We start from the raw sequence: 26,106 nt of genomic DNA, 5'->3' as shown, positions 1-26,106 counted from the left end.
AATTTGCTTAGAAAGTTTCAATAGACTACAGCTGTGGCACATTTTGTGGATTATATTCTTTCGGAATAAACCCGATATTGCCATGCCGCATATCCACTAAAGGTGCATTAGCATAGTGTGACAATGCAAGGTTTGGCCAAAACACTACTTTGTTATTTTTATGGTACTTTTATTCTAAGTTTGAGACCCATTTCACGCGGATACTTTTTCACCGTTTTTGGATCAATCTGATATCTATTGCCCAGCTCCAGTGCTGATAAAAGTCATTTTCCCCAGAAAAATTCTTCGAAAATTACAGCCAATCATTTTGAATTTTCACTTCCAATGATCGCAGCACTCTTTCGGATACGCTAGATTTTCGTCCTAGTAACGTGCTGTTATACTCAGATGAAATAGATCGCGCGCATCGTTCACGGTTACGGAATAAAATTTGTCGACAAATCCAACCAAATGATCTTCACTTCAAAGCGAAAAAGAAAAACAAACAGTCCACTCAACCAAAATGAACCTTACCGAATCACTTTTTCACTCACACTGACCGATGCCTTGACAATCTTTGTTTACTGATAAACTGATTTTTTTGTCTTGCTTCCATCGCATGAAATATAATAAGGTGTTTTGACAGTTCCCTTCCATGCAAAAAGCGGGAAGGGAGAACTCTGAAAGGATTGTAAAAAAATAACGTTTATGGATGCTTTTTTTCACTTTCACTCAAGAATGTCGACAAATATCAACCCTTAGCTCACGATATGATTTCGCCGACCGGCCAGGCGTTTCCACCCTCAATATAGCTCGAACTTTGCTCACTTGCAAAGTGCATTTTCGTCCGAAACCAGATTTTCTTTTGAAAGTATTTTCATTCTAATGTATATAAATGTTTTTTTTATATCCCAGATCTTTAGAATAGTGGAACACTTGACTTTCAGATTTTTGTATATTTCGCTCACAAAAATTGCAAATCAATTTACGACGATCTTCTCCCGACCACGCCTTTTTCCCAAGTAAGCGTCACTTGGCAGAATCGACTGGTCGTGTTACCAGTTATATAAAAGTGGATCTTCATTTTGTGGAGAAGGATTTTTCGATTTGCGCAGCACTTCTAAATCGTAGACCAATTTAAAAGTAGTTCGGATTTTTTCCTCACACGTTAGTTAAAATTACATGATACTCATTTCTGTTCAATGCTGGTAAGTGCGAATTTCGGAATATTTTTTGTGTTTTTTACAGACATAGATCATACGAAGTTGTATAAACATCTTTCCTCCTTGTACCAAAACACAATTTCTTCGAAGCAGAAAACATTAATCCATAGCGAAGCTTACATCCAAAGGAATGCTGTCTCCAGTGTATAAGTGATAAATAAATTGAATTAGACACGGTGATTTTTTTCAAGAATTTGTTTTATGTTGTCACTTGTATTTTTGAATATTTTTCTTTTAAACGAGGGGGACGGGGGGGGGGGGGGGTGGTAGGTCTGATGGAATGCTACGTTTTTTTCAGGGGGGGGTTGAGTTTTGTGGCCTAATGCTACGAGCGGGGAGGGAGGGGGGTCTTGAAAATCATGAAAAAAATGCTACGTCATTTAAGTATGTTCCCTAATTCACAAAATATGGGTATTTACGATATCGTAATGATGCACAGAAGCCAACAATCAACCTAGGACACTGTTTTGATTTCTAAGATGGCGATTTCCGATGGCGAAGCAATTTAAAATGTTTAATATTGTTTAAATAGAGAAAAAATGGAGGAACAAAGTTTGCCTGGTATGCTAGTAATAACTAAAACATACTGTTGACGTTAGTTATTAAAATTGCGACATAGAAAGAAGTAACGAGTGAAGTTGCATTAAATATTGAATGCAAATGTGTTAATTATTGCCATTTTTATTCTCAACAAATGTTTTTGGTATGTACGAATTCAGAATTTGAAAATGTAAATTGAATTACACTGATTAACTGGAGCGAAAAAAATTGCTCTAGAATTCATACTTAAAAAAAAGAATTATTGAAGTTTATTAAAAATTCCTGTGAATTATGGTGCCTCCAGCTGCTTCAGGCGCACGTCAAGTTTTTGAAGGCTTAAATAGAGTTTTCCCGTAAGCAAACGGGGTAACGACGAACCCGGCGAGCAATTATTCTGTGGTCCTTTAAGGCTCTTCTAAAGCATCTTGGTGTACTGGAATTCATAGGAAATGCTGGAATTTTTTTTCAGTTTGAGTTCTAGAGCAAAGCCTGTGGCGACCAGTTTTACATTTAATAAAATACTATTCCGCTCATGCATAGCCATCAATCAGAGATGCTTGTTAGACAAATGGAATAAGTAGAAATTAATTTTAGTTTTTATTCTATTTCTTTCATCATACAGTTTGTAGTCTTGGCAACCGACTCATTGTTCCAGTGTATGCTACCGCTACCGCTCGTAAGAGTTTAGTTAATGAGAGGAAATAAGATTACGCAAATCTAGTAAATCGGTAGATCAACTGTTTGCCTGCAAGAGGCTGCCGCTTGTGACACCGGGTCGGTGGTCGGCTCGATCAGCGCAAACCTAGGTGCCTCTGGGCCGTCTCGGCTTCTTGTCCTCGATTAGGCGCATATAATATTTTTTCGGTAATTTGTTATACGCAATGTCTGTTATGTTTATTTTACGTCGTGTTAGAAACGGGCGACAGGAGAAATGGTGTGAAACAGAAAGTTTAACGTAAACGCGTTGTACGGCTCTAACTGAACTGCATAAAGCTCACTGTAAACCATTTTAAAGGGGATTTTTTCCGGTTTCGACTGTGTATAATTACCTGCAAATCTCAACAATACACAGTGTTTAAATTTGCTGATTTCGTTCGCAAAATTAATAGCGTCTACAAATTTGATTTTAGTGATATACTTTATTTGGAAAAGTTTCTATGTATTTTATTGTGCTTCTTTTAGAATGGACGATTTAGTGATTAATTCACCTAGAAGTGATATGGAAAATTTATTTTTTCAGGGCAGTGAGACAGACAGCTAGTGTCTTCAAAAAAGTTGTGGCAAATGGTTTTACTAGCAACTTTGTCGAAGGTGTCGGATTTCTATCTCTTATGTTGAAAAAGATATAAAAAGTTTTATATGCAAAGTTTACTCAAATCATAATTTTAAATATAACTTTTTTCCTGGATTTTCTACATATTTTATATCTTCTACAAAATTATTAGCCAAACAGAAATACACATTTTTGCAGAACATTTGATCTAGCTATGATTCAAAATAAAAAAGTTATTCAACCATTAACGGTTTTTCAAGGGTTAGTTTAATTTCAAATTACTCAGCCGTACGTAAAAATACGCAGATAACTTTTTGATGTTCTGAAAGCACGTCTATTTTACTTTCGATTCCCAAAACATTAGTTACACACAACATAATAAAACAATGGGAGAAAATCAAAGTTTATACGAACATAAACCTAGATTTGTTCATCGAAATAGTTGAATTCTGCATAGAATCAAGCTACTGTAAATACAACGGACAACATTTCCAACAGATCTTTGGCACCTCAATGGGGAATCCCATCTCGCCCACACTAGCAGATTTAGTTATGGAAACACTTCTGGACACAGTTATACCATTACTAACATTCAAGCCCCCATTCCTGAAAATATATGTAGATGATCTTCTACTAGCACTGCCCGCGAATCAACTAAACCACGTACTAGAAACTTTCAACAGTTACAACGAACATATTCAATTCACCTACGAAATGGAAAGCAATAGACGACTACCGTTTCTAGACATGACACTGATAAGACAAGAAAATCAAAGCATTAAAACAGAATGGGATATGAAACCAATAGCCTGTGGCAGATTTTTAGACTACTACTCGTTCCACCCGCTCCATCACAAAATTAACATGGCTAAAAATTTCATCAGACGAGTCGACAAGCTATCCACTAATCTACAGAACGATGATAAAGCTCGCATCATTCACTAACAATTGAGCCAAAACAACTACTCAAAAGCACTAAGGAACAGATTAATAAGCCGAATGCAGGAATACATCAGCGCACCGCGAGAAACACCTGAGGAAAACCTGGAATATACTTACCGTTCGATACCATACATACCATACCTGTCGAACCGAATCGACAAGCACCTAAAAAACGATTACAAACACATACGACTTGCATACCGCAACATAAAAACAGTTAAACAGTTGTTCACAAATGTTAAAGACCCCATTCCCCATGAACACCAGAGCAACGCCATCTACAACATACCGTGCAAAGACTGCAGCGCTTGCTACGTTGGAATGACAACAAACATGCTTAAAACTAGAATTAGTGGACACCGGACACACTATAACACCTGGGACAAACTACTGCAACAAGGTTACAACGAAACAGATACCCAAATTAGTTCACTTAAGGAATAAACAGCACTAATGCATCACAGTATCACACAGAATCACCGGTTTGATTTTAACCGAACAAAAATTGTAGACAGCATTCTGTGCCGAACACGCATCAGTATCGGATGTGTTTGGTGATCGCTCCGATAGAATATAAAACAAAAGACGCGCGAGCAAGTGTTGGCATTGTTTGCCTGGTCGAGTGAAGGTTCAAGGTCGCCCGCCTTTGTGCAACTGTTTCGCATCGTGGCTGTTTGCTGGTGCGTAAGCCGATTTGGCTGCTAAGTGATTTGTGCTACAGCAGTGGACGAGAATCTCAACACAAAGGAGGAAAAAGAAGAAGCCAACAGTTGACAGCGAGTTGTGTCGCTGTGCTGAGTGATCACACACCCGACTCGCTGCTGGTGGCTGTTTGGAGCTGCTGTATTGGTGCTGCTGGCTGTAACGGCTGCAGCTTCGACCGTTCGGACAACCAACTCTGCTGAAAGGAGAAGTAAAGAGGTACGTGTTCTGTCGGCGCTAGTGCGCTAGATTTAGCGCGATGGATGTAGATCCCTCGCCTCCCGTGCCACCATCCCCGAACCCCTCCGACCCTGTCCCTCCTGCCAACCCTTCCTCTGTTAATTCTCCAGTCCCCCCTCGCCCCAGGCTTTACCCGGACGGATCTCAGGGCAGCTTTACTGTTTTCTTTCGGCTAAAAGCAGGACCGAAATCGAAACCGTTAAACATCCTGCAGATTTCGAAAGACCTGACGGAGGGGTACAAGGCCGTGACCGAAATCTCCAAGGTCAGATCCAACAAGCTCCGTGTCGTGGTCAGCGACCTGGAACAGGCCAACGCTATTGCTCGCTCCGAGCTTTTCACACGCGAGTATCGCGTTTATATACCCGCACGAGACGTGGAGATCGACGGTGTCATAACCGATTCGAGTCTGTCGGTGTATCTTGGCAAGCGGTTTTGGCTGCTTCAAAAACGCTTTGTGTCACGACGTAAGAGTAAAAATCATAGATTGCAAGCAATTGCGGTCTGTGTCTCTTGTCAACGGCACGAAAGTGTACACTCCGTCAGATTCGTTTCGTGTTACGTTTGCCGGATCTGCTCTCCCTAGCCACGTCTCGATCGATCGGGTTCGTCTGCCTGTGCGATTGTATGCAGCATGAGCTCTCCACATGCCCGGTGTACATGCAGCGCAGAGATAAAATCAAGCGGTCACTTAAGGAGCGTTCAAAGCGTTCTTACGCTGAGATGCTGAAGAAGACCGTGACCACTTCTACCATAACATCGAACCCCTTTGATCTGTTGTCCTCTGATGAAACCGATTCTGACGATTCACCAGCGGGAACAACTTATGCCAATCCTGGGGCGTCTAGAAAGAGGAAAAATATTTCCTCTCCTAAACTTCCCCGAAAAGGTCCTAAGATTTCCCAAAGTGAAATGAAAGTTACAAACAAACCAAACAGTGCTGCGGAAAAACCGAAGCAAACTCCTCCTGGGCTTGCAAATTTAAAGTCCCAGAAGGAGTTCCCAGCACTGCCAGGAACATCTAAAACCCCAGTTGTTCCTTTTGAACTCCCAGTTGATGAAACAAACTCTGGATTAGTGAAATTTTCTGACATTGTGGACTGGATTTTTGAAACTTTCAATGTACCCGATCCAATTAAAATTTTTCTTACAGCATTCCTCCCAACAGTTAGATCATTTTTGAAGCAGTTGACTGCCCAATGGCCCCTCCTTGCAGCGATTGTATCCTTCGATGCCTAATTCATCTGCGTATACGAAGGATTCTATCTCTGTCTTACAGTGGAATTGTAGAAGTATTTTACCAAACATGGATTCATTTGAAGTTTTAATAAATAGAAACAAATGCGATGCATTTTCCCTTTGTGAAACTTGGCTTACTTCAAATATTGGTCTCAACTTCCATGATTTTAATATTATTCGCCTTGATCGAGACACTCCATATGGAGGAGTACTTTTAGGGATTAAAAAGTGCTATTCTTTCTATCGTATTAACTTCCCCTCGATTCCAGGCATCGAAGTTGTCGCATGTCAAATGACAATACAAGGTAAAGAGCTTTGTATTGCCTCAATATATATTCCTCCCAGAGCACAGGTTGGGCAACGGTTGCTCTTTGATTAAATAGAACTTCTTCCCTCGCCACGTTTGATTTTGGGAGACTTCAACTCTCATGGTGTGGCTTGGGGTTCTCCCTACAATGATAACCGCTCCTCTTTAATCTATAACCTTTGCGATGACTTCGACATGACTATTTTGAACAACGGTGAAATGACACGTATCCCGAAACCTCCAGCGCGCCCAAGCGCTTTGGATCTATCCTTATGTTCGACGTCGCTACGGTTGGATTGCACATGGAAGGTAATCCTCGATCCTCACGGTAGCGACCATCTGCCTATTCTTATTTCAATTACTAACGGTTCAACTCGCATGCGACCAGTTGACATTCCGTATGACCTCACACGGAATGTCGATTGGAAGTTATACGAGAAAATGATTTCAAAAGCGGTCGAGTCGATTCAACATCACCCACCACTTGAAGAATACAACCTCCTCGCGGGCTTAATCCTCGACGCCGCATTGCAAGCCCAAACGAAGAAATATCCCGGCGTAACGATCAAAGAGCGGCCTCCAACTCCGTGGTGGGACAAAGAGTGCTCCGATGTCTACACGCAAAGATCCGACGCGTTTTTGGCCTTCCAGAAGGGAGGTATACCCGACGACTATATACGGTATTCGGAGCTTAATACCAAGCTTAAAAGCCTGGCTAAAGCAAAGAAACGCGGGTATTGGTGCGGTTCGTGAACGAGACGTCGAGGGAGACATCGATGAGCACTCTTTGGAACACAGCCCGAAGAATGCGGAATCGCGTAACGGTCAACGAAAGCGAGGAGTCTTCAAGTCGGTGGATATTTGATTTTGCCAGGAATGTATGTCCGGACTCTGTTCCTGCGCAAAACATTGTTCGCGATACGTCTCCGGGTCACGACGCGATAGAATCACCTTTTACGATGGCAGAATTTTCAGTTGCCCTCCTGTCCTGTAACAATAACGCACCTGGGTTAGATAGAATCAAATTCAACTTGTTGAAGAATCTACCCGGCAATGCCAAGAGGCGCTTGTTGAACTTGTTCAATAAGTTCCTGGAGCAAAACATTGTACCGCAGGATTGGAGGCAAGTGAAGGTGATCGCCATCCAAAAACCAGGGAAACCAGCTTCTGATCACAACTCTTATAGGCCGATTGCAATGCTATCCTGTATCCGGAAATTGATGGAAAAAATGATACTCCGTCGTTTAGACCATTGGGTCGAATCAAATGGTCTACTATCAGATACTCAATTTGGCTTCCGCCGTGCCAAAGGGACGAATGATTGTCTTGCGTTGCTTTCAACAGATATTCAGCTGGCGTATGCTCGCAAAGAACAAATGGCGTCTGCGTTCTTGGACATTAAGGGGGCTTTTGATTCCGTTTCTATTGAAATTCTTTCGGGTAAACTTCACCGACAAGGATTTTCTCCAATTTTGAACAATTTTTTGCACAATTTGCTGTCCGAAAAGCACATGCATTTTACGCACGGCGATTTGGCAACTTTTCGCATTAGCTACATGGGTCTTCCCCAGGGCTCATGTTTAAGCCCCCTTCTTTACAACTTTTATGTAAATGACATTGACGAATGTCTGGCAAATTCATGCACGATAAGACAACTTGCAGACGACAGTGTAATCTCTGTTACAGGAGCCAAAGCTGCCGATTTGCAAGGACCATTGCAAGATACCTTGGACAATTTGTCTGCTTGGGCTTTACAGCTAGGTATCGAATTCTCTCCGGAGAAGACTGAGATAGTAGTTTTTTCTAGGAAGCATGAACCTGCTCAGCTTCAAACACAATTAATGGGTAAAACGATTTCTCAGGTTTTGGTACACAAATATCTTGGTGTCTGGTTCGACTCTAAAGGCACCTGGGGTTGTCACGTGAGGTATCTGATGAAGAAATGTCAACAAAGAGTGAATTTTCTTCGTACAATAACCGGACAATGGTGGGGAGCCCACCCAGGAGACCTTATAAGGCTTCACCAAACAACGATATTGTCTGTCATTGAGTACGGGTGTTTCTGCTTCCGCTCCGCAGCAAACACACATTTGATCAAACTGGAGCGAATACAATATCGTTGTTTGCGTATCGCCTTAGGTTGCATGCAGTCGACCCATACGATGAGTTTGGAGGTCTTAGCTGGAGTACTACCATTGAAAAACCGCTTCTGGAGCCTGTCTTCTCGCATTCTTATCAAATGTGAGGTCTTGAACCGTCCTGTGATTGAAAATTTTGAAAGGTTAATCGAACTTAATTCTCAAACCCGTTTTATGACATTGTATTTCAATCACATGTCCCATAATATTAACCCTTCTTCGAATATTCCAAATCGTGTCGACTTATCAAATACTTCTGATTCTACTGTGTTTTTCGATACATCCATGATAGAAGAAACTCGTGGAATCCCGGGTCATTTACGCGTGCAGCAGATCCCCAAAATTTTTTTAATAACGGATCACTTCTTGATGGGTCCACTGGCTTCGGTATTTTCAATAACAATTTAACCGTCTCCCATAAGCTTGATAATCCTGCTTCTGTTTACGTCGCAGAATTGGCTGCAATTCAGTACACCCTAGGGATTATCAAAAAAATGCCCACGGACCATTATTTCATCTTTACGGACAGTCTCAGTTCCATTGAGGCTCTCCGATCGATGAAAGATGTTAAGCACTCTCCGTAGTTCCCGGGGAAAATACGGGAACATCTGAGTGCCTTATCCGAAAAATCGTATCAGATTACCTTAGCGTGGGTCCCTTCTCACTGCTCGATACCGGGCAATGAGAAAGCGGACTCTTTGGCTAAGGTGGGCGCATCAAACGGTGGAATTTATGAAAGACCAATTGCCTTTAATGAATTTTTCTCATTTGTACGTCAGAATACGATCATCAGTTGGCAAAATGCTTGGACCAGAGGGGAACTGGGAAGGTGGTTACATTCCATAATCCCCAAGGTGTCGACGAACCCGTGGTTCAAGGGGTTGGATGTAGGTCGGGATTTCATTTGCGTGATGTCCCGGCTTATGTCCAATCACTATAGATTTGACGCGCATCTCCGTCGTGTTGGGCTCGGGGAAAGTGGTATCTGTGCCTGTGGTGAAGGTTATCACGACATAGAGCACGTTGTTTGGTCATGCCCTGTACACCGTGACGCCAGGTCTAAATTAATAGCTTCCCTGCAGGCCGAAGGTAGGCAGTCGGCTGTTCCTGTTCGTGATGTCTTGGCGAGCCGTGACCTATCCTACATGTCCCTTATATACGTTTTCCTGAAATCCATCCACGCCCCAGTTTAGTCCTACCCCCTTCCGCCTGCATCCAGCCTAACGACAAGAACACGTTAAGACCCCGGATCCGGAAACAGCAATCAGACCCGCACGATACTCTCAAGGCCCGAGGAAGACAACCCAATATGCCAGTCCGTAATATCTTGGCCCAGCAGCGGAACATGTGCTTACCTATGGCAATGAAAACCATCATACAGTAAACCAGTGCTTTTAATGCAAAATATTATAGCTTTAAGTTACATTTAGTTTCAGCTCGTAGTCGGCAGCGAGGATAAAACATTTGCTTTTAGTTATTAAGATACTTTAGAAAGTAAGCTACCAGATATAATTGGCGCCGTTAAACATTAAATTGTATTTGTGCCGTGTCAAATGAATTATAGATGAAAAAAAAAAAAATGTAGACAGACACAATAAACCACAAGCACTCCCGTTTTTAGAAATTTGCTATATTTCCAACACAGAAAATAGCAGAAACAAACGCACAGACACTGAGAGACTGAACACCATAAACGCTGGTATTATACACTCGATAAAGAACATCAACCAAAACAAAACAGACAACCACGACAGCCCATCCACTACCACCACAACTCAAAGCTGTACAATCTCTCAAACACACCCTTAGCAAGCCGTCAAGAATTAGTAGACTACAGAGGAAGACGCAAAACCAACAGCTTAGAATATTTATTACCCGATCAAAGAGAAGTTGCCATAAAAGTGCTTGAAAAAAGTAAGTGCTAGAAAAAGCTTCAGAAGCTTATACAGTGTCACACAAAATTAGGTACACATGCAGTAAATACAGTACAGTATAGAGGAAAGTTACAGATCTGTTTCAAGCGAACAATATCTTTTTACATATAGCCAAAGTGGGACGCCATTTGTAATGCACACCAGACAACCGATGTTGGACACCAACACACTTAACAATAGAACGATTATCCTTTCTGTAAGTAAGCAAACACAGCCATAAAACATAAACCAGTAACGAAAAAGGAAAACTACACACAGAGTATATTTTCAGACTCCTTGAAAAAGGTGAAATAAAGTCACCGAAACTGTCGGAATAAGAAAAAAAAAAAACAAATCGTTTTTGCTAGTATACACGGACTGATTAAGCCGATAAACCCATTAAACTAACCGTTTCAGTCGTCATATAAACAAATTCCAAAATAAAGTCTTTTCAATTGTTTCATCGAAAAAAATCTTTTGCATGAAAATTCTAACTTTATCAAATAACTTTGTTATTTCTAAATATAGCGTTTCACAATCTTCAGCAAAAATATAAATCCAATAAAATCGCGTAATTTTTTAGAAGGTCATAAAAATATACAAAATCACGGGAAAGAGTTAGAACGAAAAATATAAGAATTTATGGTTACAGTCCAACACATTACGTCATCAAAAGTGAATCAAAAATCGTATTGAAAATAAATACGAAATATAAGAGTAGAAATAGAAACTAACTGAATTTTTCTCTTTTTAATGATGTGTAGCGATTCTGCTAAGACGCTCGAATTTTTTCTTCCAATTTTTCCGAGTTATTCAAGCTTCGTTTGTCTTTTTTCTCCCGCGACTCAACCGAGAAGTTTTGAAAAATTGGCAACAGTTTATTTATACCTTCATTACAGCAGTCGCTCATAAGAATTCCAGAAGCTTCATAAACTCTACAAGGGAATTTGAAACAACCGACGAAGAAGACAGCAAAGATGACAATTAACTGTGACTAAAAGTTCATATTTTTCATTCTAACTCTTTCCCATGATTTTATATATTTTTATGACCTTCTAAAAAACTACGCGATTTTATTGGATTTATATTTTTGCTGAAGATTGTAAAACGCTATATTTAGAAATAACAAAGTTATTTGATAAAGTTAGAATTTTCATGCAAAAGATTTTTTTTCATTGAAACAATTGAAAAGACTTGATTAGGCAAATGATTTTATATTCTTTTGAAAGTGAAACAGACGTGCTTTCAGAACATCAAAAAGTTATCTGCGTATTTTTACGTACGGCTGAGTAATTTGACATTAAACTAACCCATGAAAACCCGTTAATGGTTGAATAACTTTTTTATTTTGAATCATAGCTAGATCAGATATTCAGCAAAAATGTGTATTTCTGTTTGGCTAATATTTTTGTAGTAGATATAAAATATGTGGGAAATCCAGGAAAAAAGTTATATTTAAAATTATGATTTGGGTGAACTTTGCATATAAAACTTTTATATCTTTTTCAACATAAGAGATAGAAAATCGACACCTTCGACAAAGTTGCTAGTAAAACCATTTGCCACAACTTTTTTGCGTTTCAGTTTACAGCACAAAATCAAATGTCTTACACTTCGGTTTACCATGTCACCAAAATCAATCATTTTACAATCAGATTTCACCGTGGATTTCAATAAAAATCGCTATGGGTCGACAAAATAAAATGATTAGGTTCGTTTATTGACATTCATGTGTAACGTGCATTAGGGATTAGCGTGCGATTTATTTTCAGTGTATGTCAGAACGAATGTTTGGCAAAATTTTGATTCCTTTTTGCCTTTCTCCTAGAAAGGTATAGCAATCATTGAAAAAAAAACCAAAGGTATAAAAGTGCTCCAAAGGGTCGAATCTCGTATATCAATCGACTTAGTTCGACGAGCTGAGCATTTTCTGTGTGTGTGTGTGTGTGTGTGTGTGTGTGTGTGTGTGTGTGTGTGTGTGTGTGTGTGTGTGTGTGTGTGTGTGTGTGTGTGTGTGTGTGTATGTGTGTGTGTGTATGTATGTAACGGTCTCCCAATCTCACTCGATTTTCTCAGAGATGGCTGGACCGATTTTCATGAAACTAATTGCAAATGAAAGGTCTAGTTGCCCCATAAGACTCTATCAAATTTGATTGTAATCGGATTTTTAGTTTCGAGATTATGTATCAAAATGTGAAAATCACAAAACTTCATTATCTCAGGACCTACAAAACCGATTTGAACATAATTGGTATCAAAAGAACGGGCTTGTATTTTGAACCATTTGTGAAATAATTTTATAATGATTGGACATGTAGTTCAAAAGTTATACAAAGAAACGTGTTTCAAACACTGTTTAAACTAACTCACTTTTCTCCGGACCGATTTTCACAAAGTTAGTGTCATATGGAAGATCATGTTGCCCCATAAGACCCTGTTGAATTTTTTGGTTATTGGACTTCAACTTTGTCCGTTATGTACAGTAGTGAGAAATCAGGCTATGACAAGAAACATGTTTCTAAGACTGTTTGAACTCACCCACTTTTCTCAGAGATGGATGGACCGATTTTCACAAAATAAGTTGCAATAGAAAGGTCTAGTTGCCTGATAAAACCCTATTGAATTTTATTATAATCGGACTGTAACTTTGTCTGTTATGTATCAAAATGTAAAAGTTATGAAGCTCTTTATCAAATTCACTCGTTTTGCCAAAGATGGCATCACTGATTTCAACAATCTTTGTTTTAAATTGAAGGTTGAGTTCCTTTATGACAAGCTGACAAAATCGAAAAAAATACTGCTCTAAAGCTCATAATAGTTGCCCTAGAAAGAAAAAAATTCACAGGAAGAGCTATAATTTTTCATTTTTTCTTAGTTTGACTTTCGCACTGGGCAACACTTGTGTTGACCAGTGTAATCGGACTTTTATTTTATCCATTATGTGTTAAATTGTAAAAATATTGAAAATCTCTTCTTTCAAAGGTTACACGACTTATTTAAAGAAAACAGGTGTCGCAAATTCGGATTTCAAAATGAAGTATGAAGTTTGTTGGAAGCAACTGGAGCAGAACTGGGAACACCGTCACCGTTTCCTGTTTGCCCCCTGGGCTCTCCCATGACAGCAAGACTGTCACTGCGACAGATGCCCGGTTGGCAACATTAATGTCATCCGGTATAGACGACCATATTGTTTTACAAGCATCTAGGTAATAAACGTTAAATATTTTATTTCGTTAACTACGCGGTTAATTGTTATAAGAACGTATCGTTGAGTGTTAATCTCACTGTCCCTTGTGGAAACACAACAGTGGCGACGAGGATGGGACGTTCGCGGCTTGGTTTTCACGATACGATGAGTTATTCGCGAAAGATGCTGCAAGGTTAGATGACGCAGCCAAAGTGAGGTTATTAGTCCGGAAGTTGGGAGTAGCTGAACACGAACGCTTCCTGAGTTTCATCATGCCTAAGACTCCTAAGGATTTTAACTTCCAGCAGGTCGTGAATAAGCTCAAGACTTTGTTTGGAGCAGCGGAATCAGTGATTAGTAAGCGCTACCGTTGCTTACAGACAATAAAGTCTCCAACAGAGGACTATTTATCTTATGCTTGTCGCGTCAATAAGAACTGCGTAGAGTTTGAACTGTCAAAGCTCTCAGAGGACGAATTTAAGTCACTGGTATTCGTCTGCGGATTAAAAGGTGAATCCGATACTGATATCCGCACTCGTCTCCTTACTAAGATCGAGGATAACATAGCCGTCACTCTCGAACAGTTGTCGACCGAATGTCAACGGCTGATGAACCTTCGACATGATACAGCCATGATCGAGAGTGGTTCTAATTCGGTCAACGTTTTCAGCGGAAAACATCAGAAATTTCGGAAGCAGACGAAACAGGAGAGTTTCCCGAAACGGTCACCACCGGCAAATGAGAAGAAAAGGCCGTCTGGGCCGTGTTGGAATTGTGGGTTGATGCATTTCAGCCGTGATTGCACTTTCAAAAACCATCAGTGTGCCGAATGCAAGCGTTACGGCCACAAAGCAGGTTATTGTGAAAGTGCCAAGAAAACGTCCCGTCCGAATTTCAAGCGGATGTCTCAGCGTGTACCTGTAGATACTAAAACCGTCGAAGTATCAGTGGGTGTAGTTCAAGATAGACGAAAGTTCGTTTCTGTCATGTTAAATGGAGTGTCCGTTCGAATGCAATTTGATACCGCTTCGGACATAAGTGTCGTGTCTGTCCGTACATGGAAGCAGCTAGGAAGTCCGGAAGGGAAAACACCGTTGGTGAATGCTAAAGCAGCCTCCGGAGACCAACTCAAACTAGTTTCACAGTTCGACTGTCCAGTGAGTGTCAAGGGTGTAACGCATGTAGGTACGATTTTCGTCACGGAGAGGGCACATCCTAGGTCTGGATCTAATCGAAGCATTCCAGCTTGATTCGGTTCCAATGAGTGCATTCTGTAACGAAGTCTCCGTATCATCGCCGTTAGCGGATCTTCTCAAAGCGCAGTATCCGCAAGTTTTCAGCAGCGAGCTGGGTAAGTGTACTAAAACGGCAGTAAAGCTCGAACTCAAGCCAAACCAGCAGCCGGTGTTTCGACCCAAACGTCCAGTGGCGTATGCCATGTATAATACGGTGGATGATGAGCTTGATCGGTTGGAGCGTATGAATATCATCACGCCGGTAGACTATTCGGAGTGGGCGGCTCCGATAGTGGTAGTCCGAAAAGCGAACGGGAGTATAAGAATTTGTGGGGATTACTCCACTGGTTTGAATGACGCCATTCAACCAAATCAGTATCCCTTGCCCCTTCCACAGGACATCTTTGTAAAGCTCGGTAATTGCAAGATTATCAGCATAATTGATATGTCCGAGTACTATCTTCAGCTGGAAGTCGACGAGCCCACCAGTAAACTCCTGGCCATTAACACTCACCGGGGCATTTACAAGGTCAACCGTTTAGCACCCGGAGTGAAAACTGCGCCAGGAGCATTCCAACAAGTTGTCGATGCAATGCTGGCAGGTCTGCAGCACACGAGTGGATACATCGACGACATCGTCGTCGGTGGGCGTACCGAGAAAGAGCATTGGGAGAACCTGAAGGCACTATTTGAACGTCTACGAGAGTTTGGATTTACCATACGTCTGGAGAAGTGCTCCTTTGGGGCTAGCCAAATTAAGTACCTGAGACACTTGCTGGATCAACATGGGGTTCGACCGGACCCAGGAAGGGGTGAAGCGATCAGACAAATGCCTGCGCCTGTCGACGTGTCTGGTGTCCGCACATTTCTAGGAGCCGTCAACTATTACGGCAAATTCGTGCCAAATATGCGTGCCCTACGATTTCCTTTGGACGAGTTGCTGAAGGCGGGCACGAAGTTCGAGTGGACGGCGGAATGTCAGTCAGCTTTCGATAATTTCAAAGATATCCTGTCGTCGGAGCTGCTCCTAACGCACTACAACCCAGAGCTAGAAATAATTGTCGCTGCCGACGCATCGTCCATTGGTTAAGGAGCCACAATTAGTCATCGGTTTCCTGACGGTTCTGTGCGAGTTATCCAGCATGCATCTAGATCCCTAGCCCCAGCGGAACGAAACTATAGTCAACCTGATCGAGAGGGCCTGGCGATAATATTTGCGGTCACGAAATTTCATCGCATGGTCTTTGGGCGCGAGTTTCGGCTCCAAACCGATCATGCACCGTTACTTCGTATATTCGGCTCGAAAAAGGGCATTCCCGTGTACAACGCCAACAGATTGCAACGGTGGGCCCTGACGCTGCTTATGTATGATTTTACCATCGAATACGTGGCCACGGAGAAGTTCGGTCACGTGGATGTGTTATCTCGCCTCATCAACCAACACGTTCGATTGGATGAGGATTACGTCATCGCTTCTATATCGCTTGAGGATGATGTCAGGTTAGTTGCTTTCGATTCCTTCAACGTCCTTCCGCTTCATTTTAGAGAAGTTCAGTAAAGTACAGAGAACGATCCGGTTCTCAGTAAGGTGGTTCAGTACATTCACCAGGGCTGGCCATCCAAGCAGACCGTGGCATCCAATCCTGAGCTGCAGAAATTCTACAACCGACGGGAATCGCTCACTACTGTACAGGGATGCGCACTTTTCGGTGAGAGACTAGTTATTCCGTCTCATCTACGAAAACGTTGTCTGGATCAGTTACATACTGGCCACCCGGGAATCGGAAGAATGAAGGCCATTGCCCGAAGCTACGTGTACTGGCCTGCGATTGATGCTGAAGTCGAAAAGGTCGTTAAGGCGTGCAAACAGTGCGCGCTTGCTGCAAAGACATCCCCTCGAGTCGCACCTGTACCTTGGCCAAAACCACAACGGCCATTGGAACGGGTCCATGTGGACTACGCCGGACCGCTCGATGGAGACTATTTTTTACTGGTAGTGGACTCCTTCACCAAGTGGCCCGAAATAGTGCAAACAAGCCACATCACAACCACAGCAACTATCAAGATTCTGCGAAGCCTTTTCGCCTTTTCGCCTTTTACAACCGGAACTCGTGGTCATGGGTTCCTGGTACCATTGTAGAACAAATTGGAGGAGTGATGTATAATGTGCGAACCGAAAAACGTCGTTCAGTGCGGTCACACGTTAATCAGCTGAGAAAACGGTTACCGAGTGCTGAATCTTTTGAAGAAACGTCGGGTTCGCCATCAAATCCGCTCCCTTTGGATGTTTTGTTAAGCGCTTGGAACTCACCGAGCACATCTGTTTTACCATCATCGGCTACGTTTTCCCCTGTGTCTCCAGCATTGACGATTCCGTCCATATCACCACTACGATCATCGGTTCCTGCTAGTCCAGACAGTTCAGTTTGCCCTATGGAGATGGGCGAGCCACAAACACCAGTCATTCGCAGCAATCAACAACCAAGCATCGCCAGCAATTCCCAAGTACAGCCACTGCGACGTTCTTCGCGCCTTAGAAGATCGCATCCACGGTTCGATGTGTACTATCGCTATTGAGGGGGAGATGTTGGAAGCAACTGGAGCAGAACTGGGAACACTGTCACCGTTTCCTGTTTGCCCGCTGGGCTCTCCCATGACAGCAAGACTGTCACTGCGACAGATGCCCGGTTGGCAACATTAATGTCATCCGGTATAGACGACCATATTGTTTTACAAGCATCTAGGTAATAAACGGTAAATATTTTATTTCGTTAACTACGCGGTTAATTGTTATAAGAACGTATCGTTGAGTGTTAATCTCACTGTCCCTTGTGGAAACACAACAAAGTTGATTCCTGGTCTCTGAGCGTCATCCCGGGTACTGCAAAACTCACATTGGGTAATGTTGGCCCTTTTAGACTGGTAGAAACCGGAAGCTACTGTCTAGAAATTTAAAATGGCGTCTGAAGATGATTTCTGGCCTCAGGGTATCATACCGCTTCCCCAAATCGTATTGGATGATATTTGTCACTTTAGGCTGTTGATCGGAAACTGTCGCAATCTTCGCCATAGAAATACCCAGATTAAGCAGTTCGGCAATTTTATGATTGATTTTATGATTTTATGATTATCAGGCATTCAGAAGTGGTCATCTGGATTGAAAATTGGGTTTTAGGTCGGATTCTGGCCACTGGGTATAATCCAGGTTTCAAGAACCCATATTGATTGGTATTTGGCAATTCATTGGATGCTTCTCAAAAACGATCAGTAATATCAACTGCGTTAAAGAATTTCAATTTCAATGATAAGATCATTCAAATTAATGTATAAGGAACAACATTTAATTATACATTATTTGAAATCTACTGACAAACGTTGACTTAAAGAATCTGAATATTTATAGGCAGTATATGAGTACATATCGATTATGCCCCAAACAAAAACAAAATCGCATCATATAGTTGAAAGAATTTAATGTTATTTGCATGTATAAGTGTTAATTTATATTCGTATCGTCGGTTTCGTGCCACACTAGCACAACTCAAAAAACATAGTTTCGAGAAAAACGCGTTTGAAAATTTGCGTCAAAAATTTATTTTTCGATTTTCAAGAAAACTTTGAAGTTTAAGATTACCAATCTTTATTAAACGGTGACGGGACACGAGGCATATGGACGCTAGGCATATAGATGTTAGGCATAGTATGCTAGGCATACAGACGCGAGGCATAATGGATGTGAGTCATAATGGATACGAGGCATACTGCCAAAAGGCATAGCGGACGCGAGGCCGAATGGACACAAGGCCGAATGGACGCGAGGCCGAATGGACGCGAGGCCGAATGGACGCGAGGCCGAATGGACGCGAGGCCGAATGGACGCTAGGCCGAATGGACGCGAGGCCGAATGGACGCGAGGCCGAATGGACGCGAGGCCGAATGGACGCGAGGCCGAATGGACGCGAGGCCGAATGGACGCGAGGCCGAATGGACGCAAGGCCGAACGGATGCAAGGCCGAACGGACGCAAGGCCGAACGGACGCAAGGCCGAACGGACGCAAGGCCGAACGGACGCAAGGCCGAACGGACGCAAGGCCGAACGCGATGTTGTATGATCGCATGAGATCCAATTATGTAGTTCAGGTGTTAATATATTGCTAAAGAGTTTAAGTTGGATATAATACTTTTCTTGAAATCATGCCACATGAAATGACACTTTGAAGCGAAATACATGTTATTGAAAGAGGGCTGTGATGATGATGACGATAATAACATATTCCGCATCGTCCATTCGGCCTCGCGTCCATATGCCTCGTGTTCGTATGCCTGCCGTCCATTATGCCTAGCGTACTATGCCTCGCGTCCGTATTCCTCGCGTCTGTATGCTCAACGGGGTGTCATCTTATTAAACACCTTTGGGTCTATTGTGCACATATTACGTGCTCACGTTGTCCAGGTTAAAACCTTATTTTTAATTACTTTATGGAGAAATTTCGATTTGTGCAGCAAAGGCACTTCTACTCAGAACTCTGGAATTTTCGTGGTTTTCGAAATGGGATTTCGTGTGATGAAACTTAACAGTATTTGGCATCGTTTGCCATCAAAAACTCAAAAATGTAAAATTTTGAGTTGTGCCAGTGTTGCACGAAGCCGATGATATGTTAAATTTTAAATGTTCGGTATAGTTGTGCTGTTGGCTACCAAAAATTTGTTGTTTAGAATGAATAACAAATCCAGCAGAAATAATCAAGGAGTTATTTTTAAGTGTTGGAGTGAATCTATTTTAACAAATTATAAGTTCGAAGGAGAATGGCTGGGTCTCACCGCTAGGTTGATTAATTTAGGTTTTTTTTTCAAAAACACCATACCGATGAAAAGCATGTTTTTTGGCTAAATAAAATATTATCACATTACGTCAAAAAAAAAAAACTATACAATTAATAAACTTTATAACTTCATAAACTTCACTTATGATAAGTATTTCATTATCTGTGTGTTGCGGTGGTTGGGCTTTGAATGTCAATTACAAGTAGGACTCGATTACTTTGAGGCACGATTATCCGGAGGCTCGATAATCCGGGGCTCGATAATAGAAAGAAATTGGGTCGATTTTCCGGCGTCCTTCATTCTTCTTTAATTACGAAGTTTGTTTACATGTGCCTTTTAGTCGGTTCTATCTAGAAATGCCAACTTTGATCCAGTGTTTTACATTCATGCTGCGTAGTTGACTCAAATAAAAACGGGTTGCACAAAAGATTTATCATATAATGATTGAACTTTCTATATTTTAATGTTTACTGTACCCGTCGCATGGGCGGGTTCCTTCTGATTAAATCTTGGTCACTTCCTCTGATCCGTAACTTATTTAGTATGCTCCAGATAGACAAAAGTAAAATAGTTTCTAATAAAATACATACATGGGTTTCAATATTCCCGAAATTTGGAGTTTTTAACAACGACTACATCTAAAAATGGAAGCCTGTTGTTTTGTTCAATTTCCAAAGTGAATATTTGGATATTTTTATGAAGACCAAGTCCCCCTGTTGTGAAATACAAAAAATATCATCAACATACCTCCACCAACGATCTGGTAAGCAGTCTTTTTCATTTAGTTTTTTTTCCAAATGTGCCATAAAAAACATGGTGAAAAACTTTGAAAAAACTATCAAAGAATGCCAACCTATTTTTGGTGACGCTTTGAAAAATCTTCGTGTTTCGAACCCTTCTCTTCCTAGAATAAAGGGTCTCCCTAAAGTACATAAACCTGGTAATGAAATGAGAGAAATCGTTTCTGCGGTGGGGGCACCAACAGAAAAATTGGCAAAATGGTTAGTCAAGGAATTTCAATCAATGCCGAACAAATTTCCTAGTCGATCTGTTAAGAGCACAGGAGATTTTGTTGAAAATTTAAAATCATCGGGGGGCATCAACACTGGCGAGATAATGGTTTCTTTCGATGTCACAGCACTTTTTCCGAGTGTTCCAGTGAAAGAAGCTATAAATCTTTTGGAAGATTGGCTTCTTTCCCAACAATGTGACAACCCTTGGAAAACTAAAGTACGCAGTTACTTGAAGTTAACTCGACTTTGCATGGGAGACAATTATTTTTCATTTCGTGGAAAATTTTACAAACAAACAAAAGGAGCACCGATGGGGAATCCTTTTTCACCTTTCTTATGTGAGCTTTTTATGGCACATTTGGAAAATAAACTAAATGAAAAAGACTGCTTACCAGATCGTTGGTGGAGGTATGTTGATGATATTTTTTGTATTTTACAACAAGGGGACTTGGAAAGTTTTTTGGGAATTTTGAATGGTCTTCATAAAAATATCCAGTTCACTTTGGAAATTGAACAAAACAACAGGCTTCCATTTTTAGATGTAGTCGTTGTTAAAAACTCCAACCACTTTGAATTCAAAATCTTTAGGAAACCCACACATACTAAGCGGGTAATACCTAACACTTCTAACCACTCCTCCCAGAATCAAATGGCTTCTTTCCACCATATGATCCACCGTATGGAATCTTTGCCTCTCAGTAATGAAGGTAAGAAAAACGAAATGGAATATATTTTTGTTATTGGTGAGCAGAACGGATATAACAGAAGAACCATACAAGCCATTTATGATAAAAAGAAACGAATCCAACACAGGAAATCTCACACAACACTCACTCCGCTAACAGAAGATCGGAAAAGAGTAGTGGTTGAATATGACGTCAGTTTTACTCGTCAACTTCATAAAAAATTTAGAAAACTTGGTATCGATATTATCTACAGTAGTAGAAATAATCAAATGAAAACAAAGTTGGGGTCTACTAAAGACACTATTGACAAATTACATAGGGCGGGTGTTTATAAAGTTGCATGTCCACATTGTGATAAAGTTTACATTGGCCAAACAAAAAGAAATTCAGACAACCGGTTTAAGGAACATACTTCAGAACTTGTAAAGGCTAATAAAGACTCAGAAAAAGGAATAACTCACCATTTCAGATCCAAAATAGCCGAACATATATTTCATGAAGATTACGCTATGACTACCGACAACATTAGTCTAGTTCGATCAGTAACATCCCCTTGGAAATTAGATGTCGCAGAAAGTTTAGAAATTTTCAAACAAAACCCAGCTACCCTCCTTAACAGAGATCAGGGTAATCATTGCTCTTGGCTTTTTAAATTTCTACCGAAAACTCCCCGACAAGGCATGGATCACCAGGCCGCACATTTCTCTACCTAACTCAAGTTGTTTACGTTCTCTGAGTTAAAATTTGCCCCAGTCGTTTACCTAATTAGGTACAAAATTCTTGGGGTTTCGCTATTTTCTCCACAGTCCAAATAAGCACTGACTATGTCAGTGCCGAAATACGTATTTGCAAGTGAAAAGTGATAGAATTAAATAGTGAAAGTGAATAAAAAGTGAAAAGTGTAGTGAAAATTTTTCTATCAAGACGCTCGAACAGAAGTGAATAAATTCCATTCTTGTTTTTCTCTAATTTATTAAAACATAAAAAAGAGAACAATAGGCGCTCCACAGGGTGCAAATAATCCGACGGTCAACCAACATTGCTGTGCTTGTTATTAATAAATTTGCAGACAGCTCTGTTCACAAAACCAACATAATGTTCATTTCAGCATTCCGCAACAAGGTGCCGAGTGGCCACTCTTTTTGCTCTTGTGTGGCGGATTTGCTGTTGCACCTGTCACACCACACAATTACAACCTACACAGATTCATTCCCACTTGGGGGGTTCAGAAGCTATTTGAGGTTGTCGATGGATTGACTCGAGCACTTTATAAATTACAGCGCTGGGGAGGGTGAATGCTGTGAAAACATTGTAAACTTCTTATTCAGTGAGACCGTACGGTATTCCTGCAGTTGCATTTTCCTTTGTGCGCTGCACTATCAGCTCCATTGAGTCATTCATATAATCCTGCAGTTTGAGCAGGAAAAGAAGAATAAAACTCAGGTAGGGGAAAGTAGGTAAATACGGACACTGCGGGTAAGATGGACACTTTTAATATTTCACAAACTAGAATGTATTATGATAGTTTAGTGATGCGAATACCTTCTTTATAGTGTGTTAATGCTTTTGAGCTGCGTTATCGGTTTTCAGCAAGCAAACTGTCAAATTTGTAAGTAAAACAAAGAATATTTTCGTGAACGCGCAATTCGATGTAATTTTTATTCCACGGAAATAGTGAAAAACTCGTGAAATTTACGTGTTTTCATTTGTTCACAATAGTAAAGTGATTAATTAATCTTTCCTCGGTTTTCTAGTGAAAATCCAGCAGATTTTTGATGTTCCGATGAAGAGCTACGATCGTTTGAAAAATTTACAACCAGGTCGGGCAAGACGGACATACTAAGGTAGGGAAAGATGGACACACGGATTTTACAAGAATTTTCACATGTAGTATCTGTTGTGTACTACAGATGTTCACAAAGTACACTCGCGAGAGAAACCAGCAGATATTAATCACTTAGCAGTTAGAACAGGCCATATAGGCGAAGAATTTTCGCCTTCATCGAAACCCATCCTCTCAAACTGTTCACGTGATGTATAGATGGACTCTAATAACGTAGAGTAATGTATGGCCATCACTTAACACATAAATCAATAACACATGGGTCCATCTTACCCACCCCAAGTGTCCGTCTTTCCCAACCATGTCGAAAAACAGCAATTTGTAGTCTAATTTTTGAAAACCCTAAACACATGAAACTTGGAGGAAGTTCACTAATACCAAAAATGATTATGAAAACAAATGACCTTAAGTTTCAATTTGTATGACTACTGCGATCTTTATAGCAATACCTAAGTAATTATTTAGATTAAACCTTAGGGTTTCCGTCTTTACCTACTTTCCCCTATACACTTGACATCAAAGTGCTCGGCGGTGAAAACACGGTAAATCATTAGAGTCAATGTGGAAAAACATGAACCTGGAGTATTTGATGGCTTGCTAGCTCATTGGTTCGCTTAATATAAACGACAGCGAAATTTATATAAGTTTAATCCCAGCGCCAAATGAAATCTGATAGTTGATTGCGAATCAATTTACAATGGACGGTTTTTTTTGTGCTTGAAACTTACATACCGAATTATTAATCAAATTAAATTTAAAGTCCAACACGTAACGTTCTATGAATAAAAAAGTTCATACAACAAGATTATCTTCTTCCTATTCAAATTGGGTTAAGTAGAGGGACTTCTGTTAACCTTAGCATATGCTTCCATTCAGGCCGATACCGTGGGTAGTTAATAATAATTATACTAATAGGTTGTAATTTTAGTCATAGTCCTGATAGCAACACATGTTGGAATGCAAATGTGCAACCTTGGTATGTAGTACAGTCACGGGTGTGATTGCGTCTGCTTTGGATAAGATATATTAATGTTTTATGAGTCATGTGGAATGCAGGAAATTTCGCAGTCACAGCGAGGTTCGTGCAATCGTGATAGTATCAAAATTCTCTGGTTTATTGCCTAGAAGTGGAAGAGGGTGTATTAGTATGGTACAGCTCTTAAATCAAACCTTAAAGCAGCATTGGTTAGTTTTACAACTACTGTAGTCTGTATGAAATGTTGTAACACAAATATTCAATGTCGAAAATTTCAATTAAATATTCCAATTTTTATTTAAATGAAAACTTTCATTGCGTTTATTTCTGTACACTCCTGAAAATGAAAAAAAAAACACAAGTGAGCTTCTCTTTCTGTTTGTGTCACCCTAATGATCGTAAGCACCAGACATGACTGTGAACCCAACGAGGAGCTTTCACACGCATTTGCATTGCACATGACTGAGCAAGGACTTTACCTGTACAGAGGGATGCCAGCGTTGTCTCGGAACCACAGTACCATATTGATTTTATCTCGATTGGATGTTAGAAGAGGACAGTACAGTATTGCCTGGTGGTCTTCGATTGCTTCGACATCGGTTGTTTTGACTGGAATTGAAAATCAAAGCAAAGCCTGTGGTTAGATAATATTGCCGGTGGTGAAGTAATTCAACAGCATTAGTAGGACCTATTCTGCGGTGGGATGGCACAAAATGAAAATATCAACCCATATTGTAATGATGTAGATCCGAGGTAACCAAAGTGATGTCTTGTGAACAAATGAAAAGATGAAAAACCGATAAATCTAAGAGCGTAAAGCTCGTCTAGTGATGAATGAACAGTCATTGACACTCTTTCCTTTTATTCCTTATTTGATTGTTAGGCAGATTATGGCATCGTAATTCTATCAACTTTGTACCGTATTTATTAACTGCATTTTCTCTGCGTCTAATACAGAAGTCATCTGTGTAGTGGAATGAATAGTAGTAGTAGCTACGAAAATAAATGACGATGTCCACGCAGTAATGTCACTGTGGCTATCTCTAGCGAGGCTAATTTCATTCATTCGTAAACTACAAAAATAATTTGATGAAAGCCGGCTGTAGGATGCAAGTTTGATATGGCTCATACGTCAGCCCTCATACGAGGTTACATAAAACTTCATACGTCCGGATCCTGCTGACGGATCGGATGCTCCTCCAGCCATCTTCAAGAGTAGCTGCGCCAAGCTGCTTTTCCGTGGGTGACGCTGTCTCCAGCTGCTGCGTGTATTCCTGTGCAGCCTCGGCGTCCCGCAGATGCTCAATATTTGGTCGCGGCGTTCGACTTCGGCGGGTGTTATACACCGTCGATAGTTTTGAGCGCATACACACAGCTATTAAATAGTGGTCCGAATCTACATTCGCACTGCGGTAGGTGCGAACGTTGATGATGTCGGAGAAGAACCTGTCGTCGATCAGAACGTGGTCGATTTGGTTTTCTGTCTGTTGGTCGGGTGATCTCCAGGTGGATTTGTGGATACCTTTGCGGGGAAGGAAGGTATTTCGGACTACCATACCACGGGAGCCCGCAAAGTTTACGCACCGATGGCCGTTATCATTAGACACGGCATGCAAGCTATTTGGTCCGATTACCGCTCTGTACATTGCCTCCCGTTTCACCTTAGCATTCATGTTCTCAATGACGACTTTCACGTCCCGTCGCGGGCAGCTATCGTAGACCTGCTCCAGCTGCGCGTAGAACGCTTCCTTCTCGTCGTCGGGTATTTCTTCATGTGGACAGTGCACGTTAATGAAGCTGTAGTTGAAGAACCGGCCGTTTATCCTCAACTTGCACAACCTTGTGT

General features: G+C 41.0%; 1 protein-coding gene across 2 annotated transcripts in view; it reads right to left on the bottom strand.

The window, feature by feature from the left end:
• The window catches only part of LOC129732938 (neural cell adhesion molecule 2-like), a 189,184-nt gene that overhangs the window by 39,399 nt on the left and 123,679 nt on the right, over window positions 1–26,106 (bottom strand). For both annotated transcript variants that reach the window (XM_055694410.1, XM_055694411.1), the window contains one exon: window positions 24,740–24,869. In XM_055694410.1, coding sequence (XP_055550385.1) covers window positions 24,740–24,869 — 130 coding nt within the window. The remainder of the gene's footprint in view (window positions 1–24,739; window positions 24,870–26,106) is intronic.

Source organism: Wyeomyia smithii, chromosome 3 (genome assembly GCF_029784165.1).
Source record: "Wyeomyia smithii strain HCP4-BCI-WySm-NY-G18 chromosome 3, ASM2978416v1, whole genome shotgun sequence".
Classification (NCBI taxonomy): domain Eukaryota; kingdom Metazoa; phylum Arthropoda; class Insecta; order Diptera; family Culicidae; genus Wyeomyia; species Wyeomyia smithii.
The sequence above is the reverse complement of the archived record's forward strand: the minus strand, read 5'-3'. Positions and strand labels throughout refer to the sequence as shown.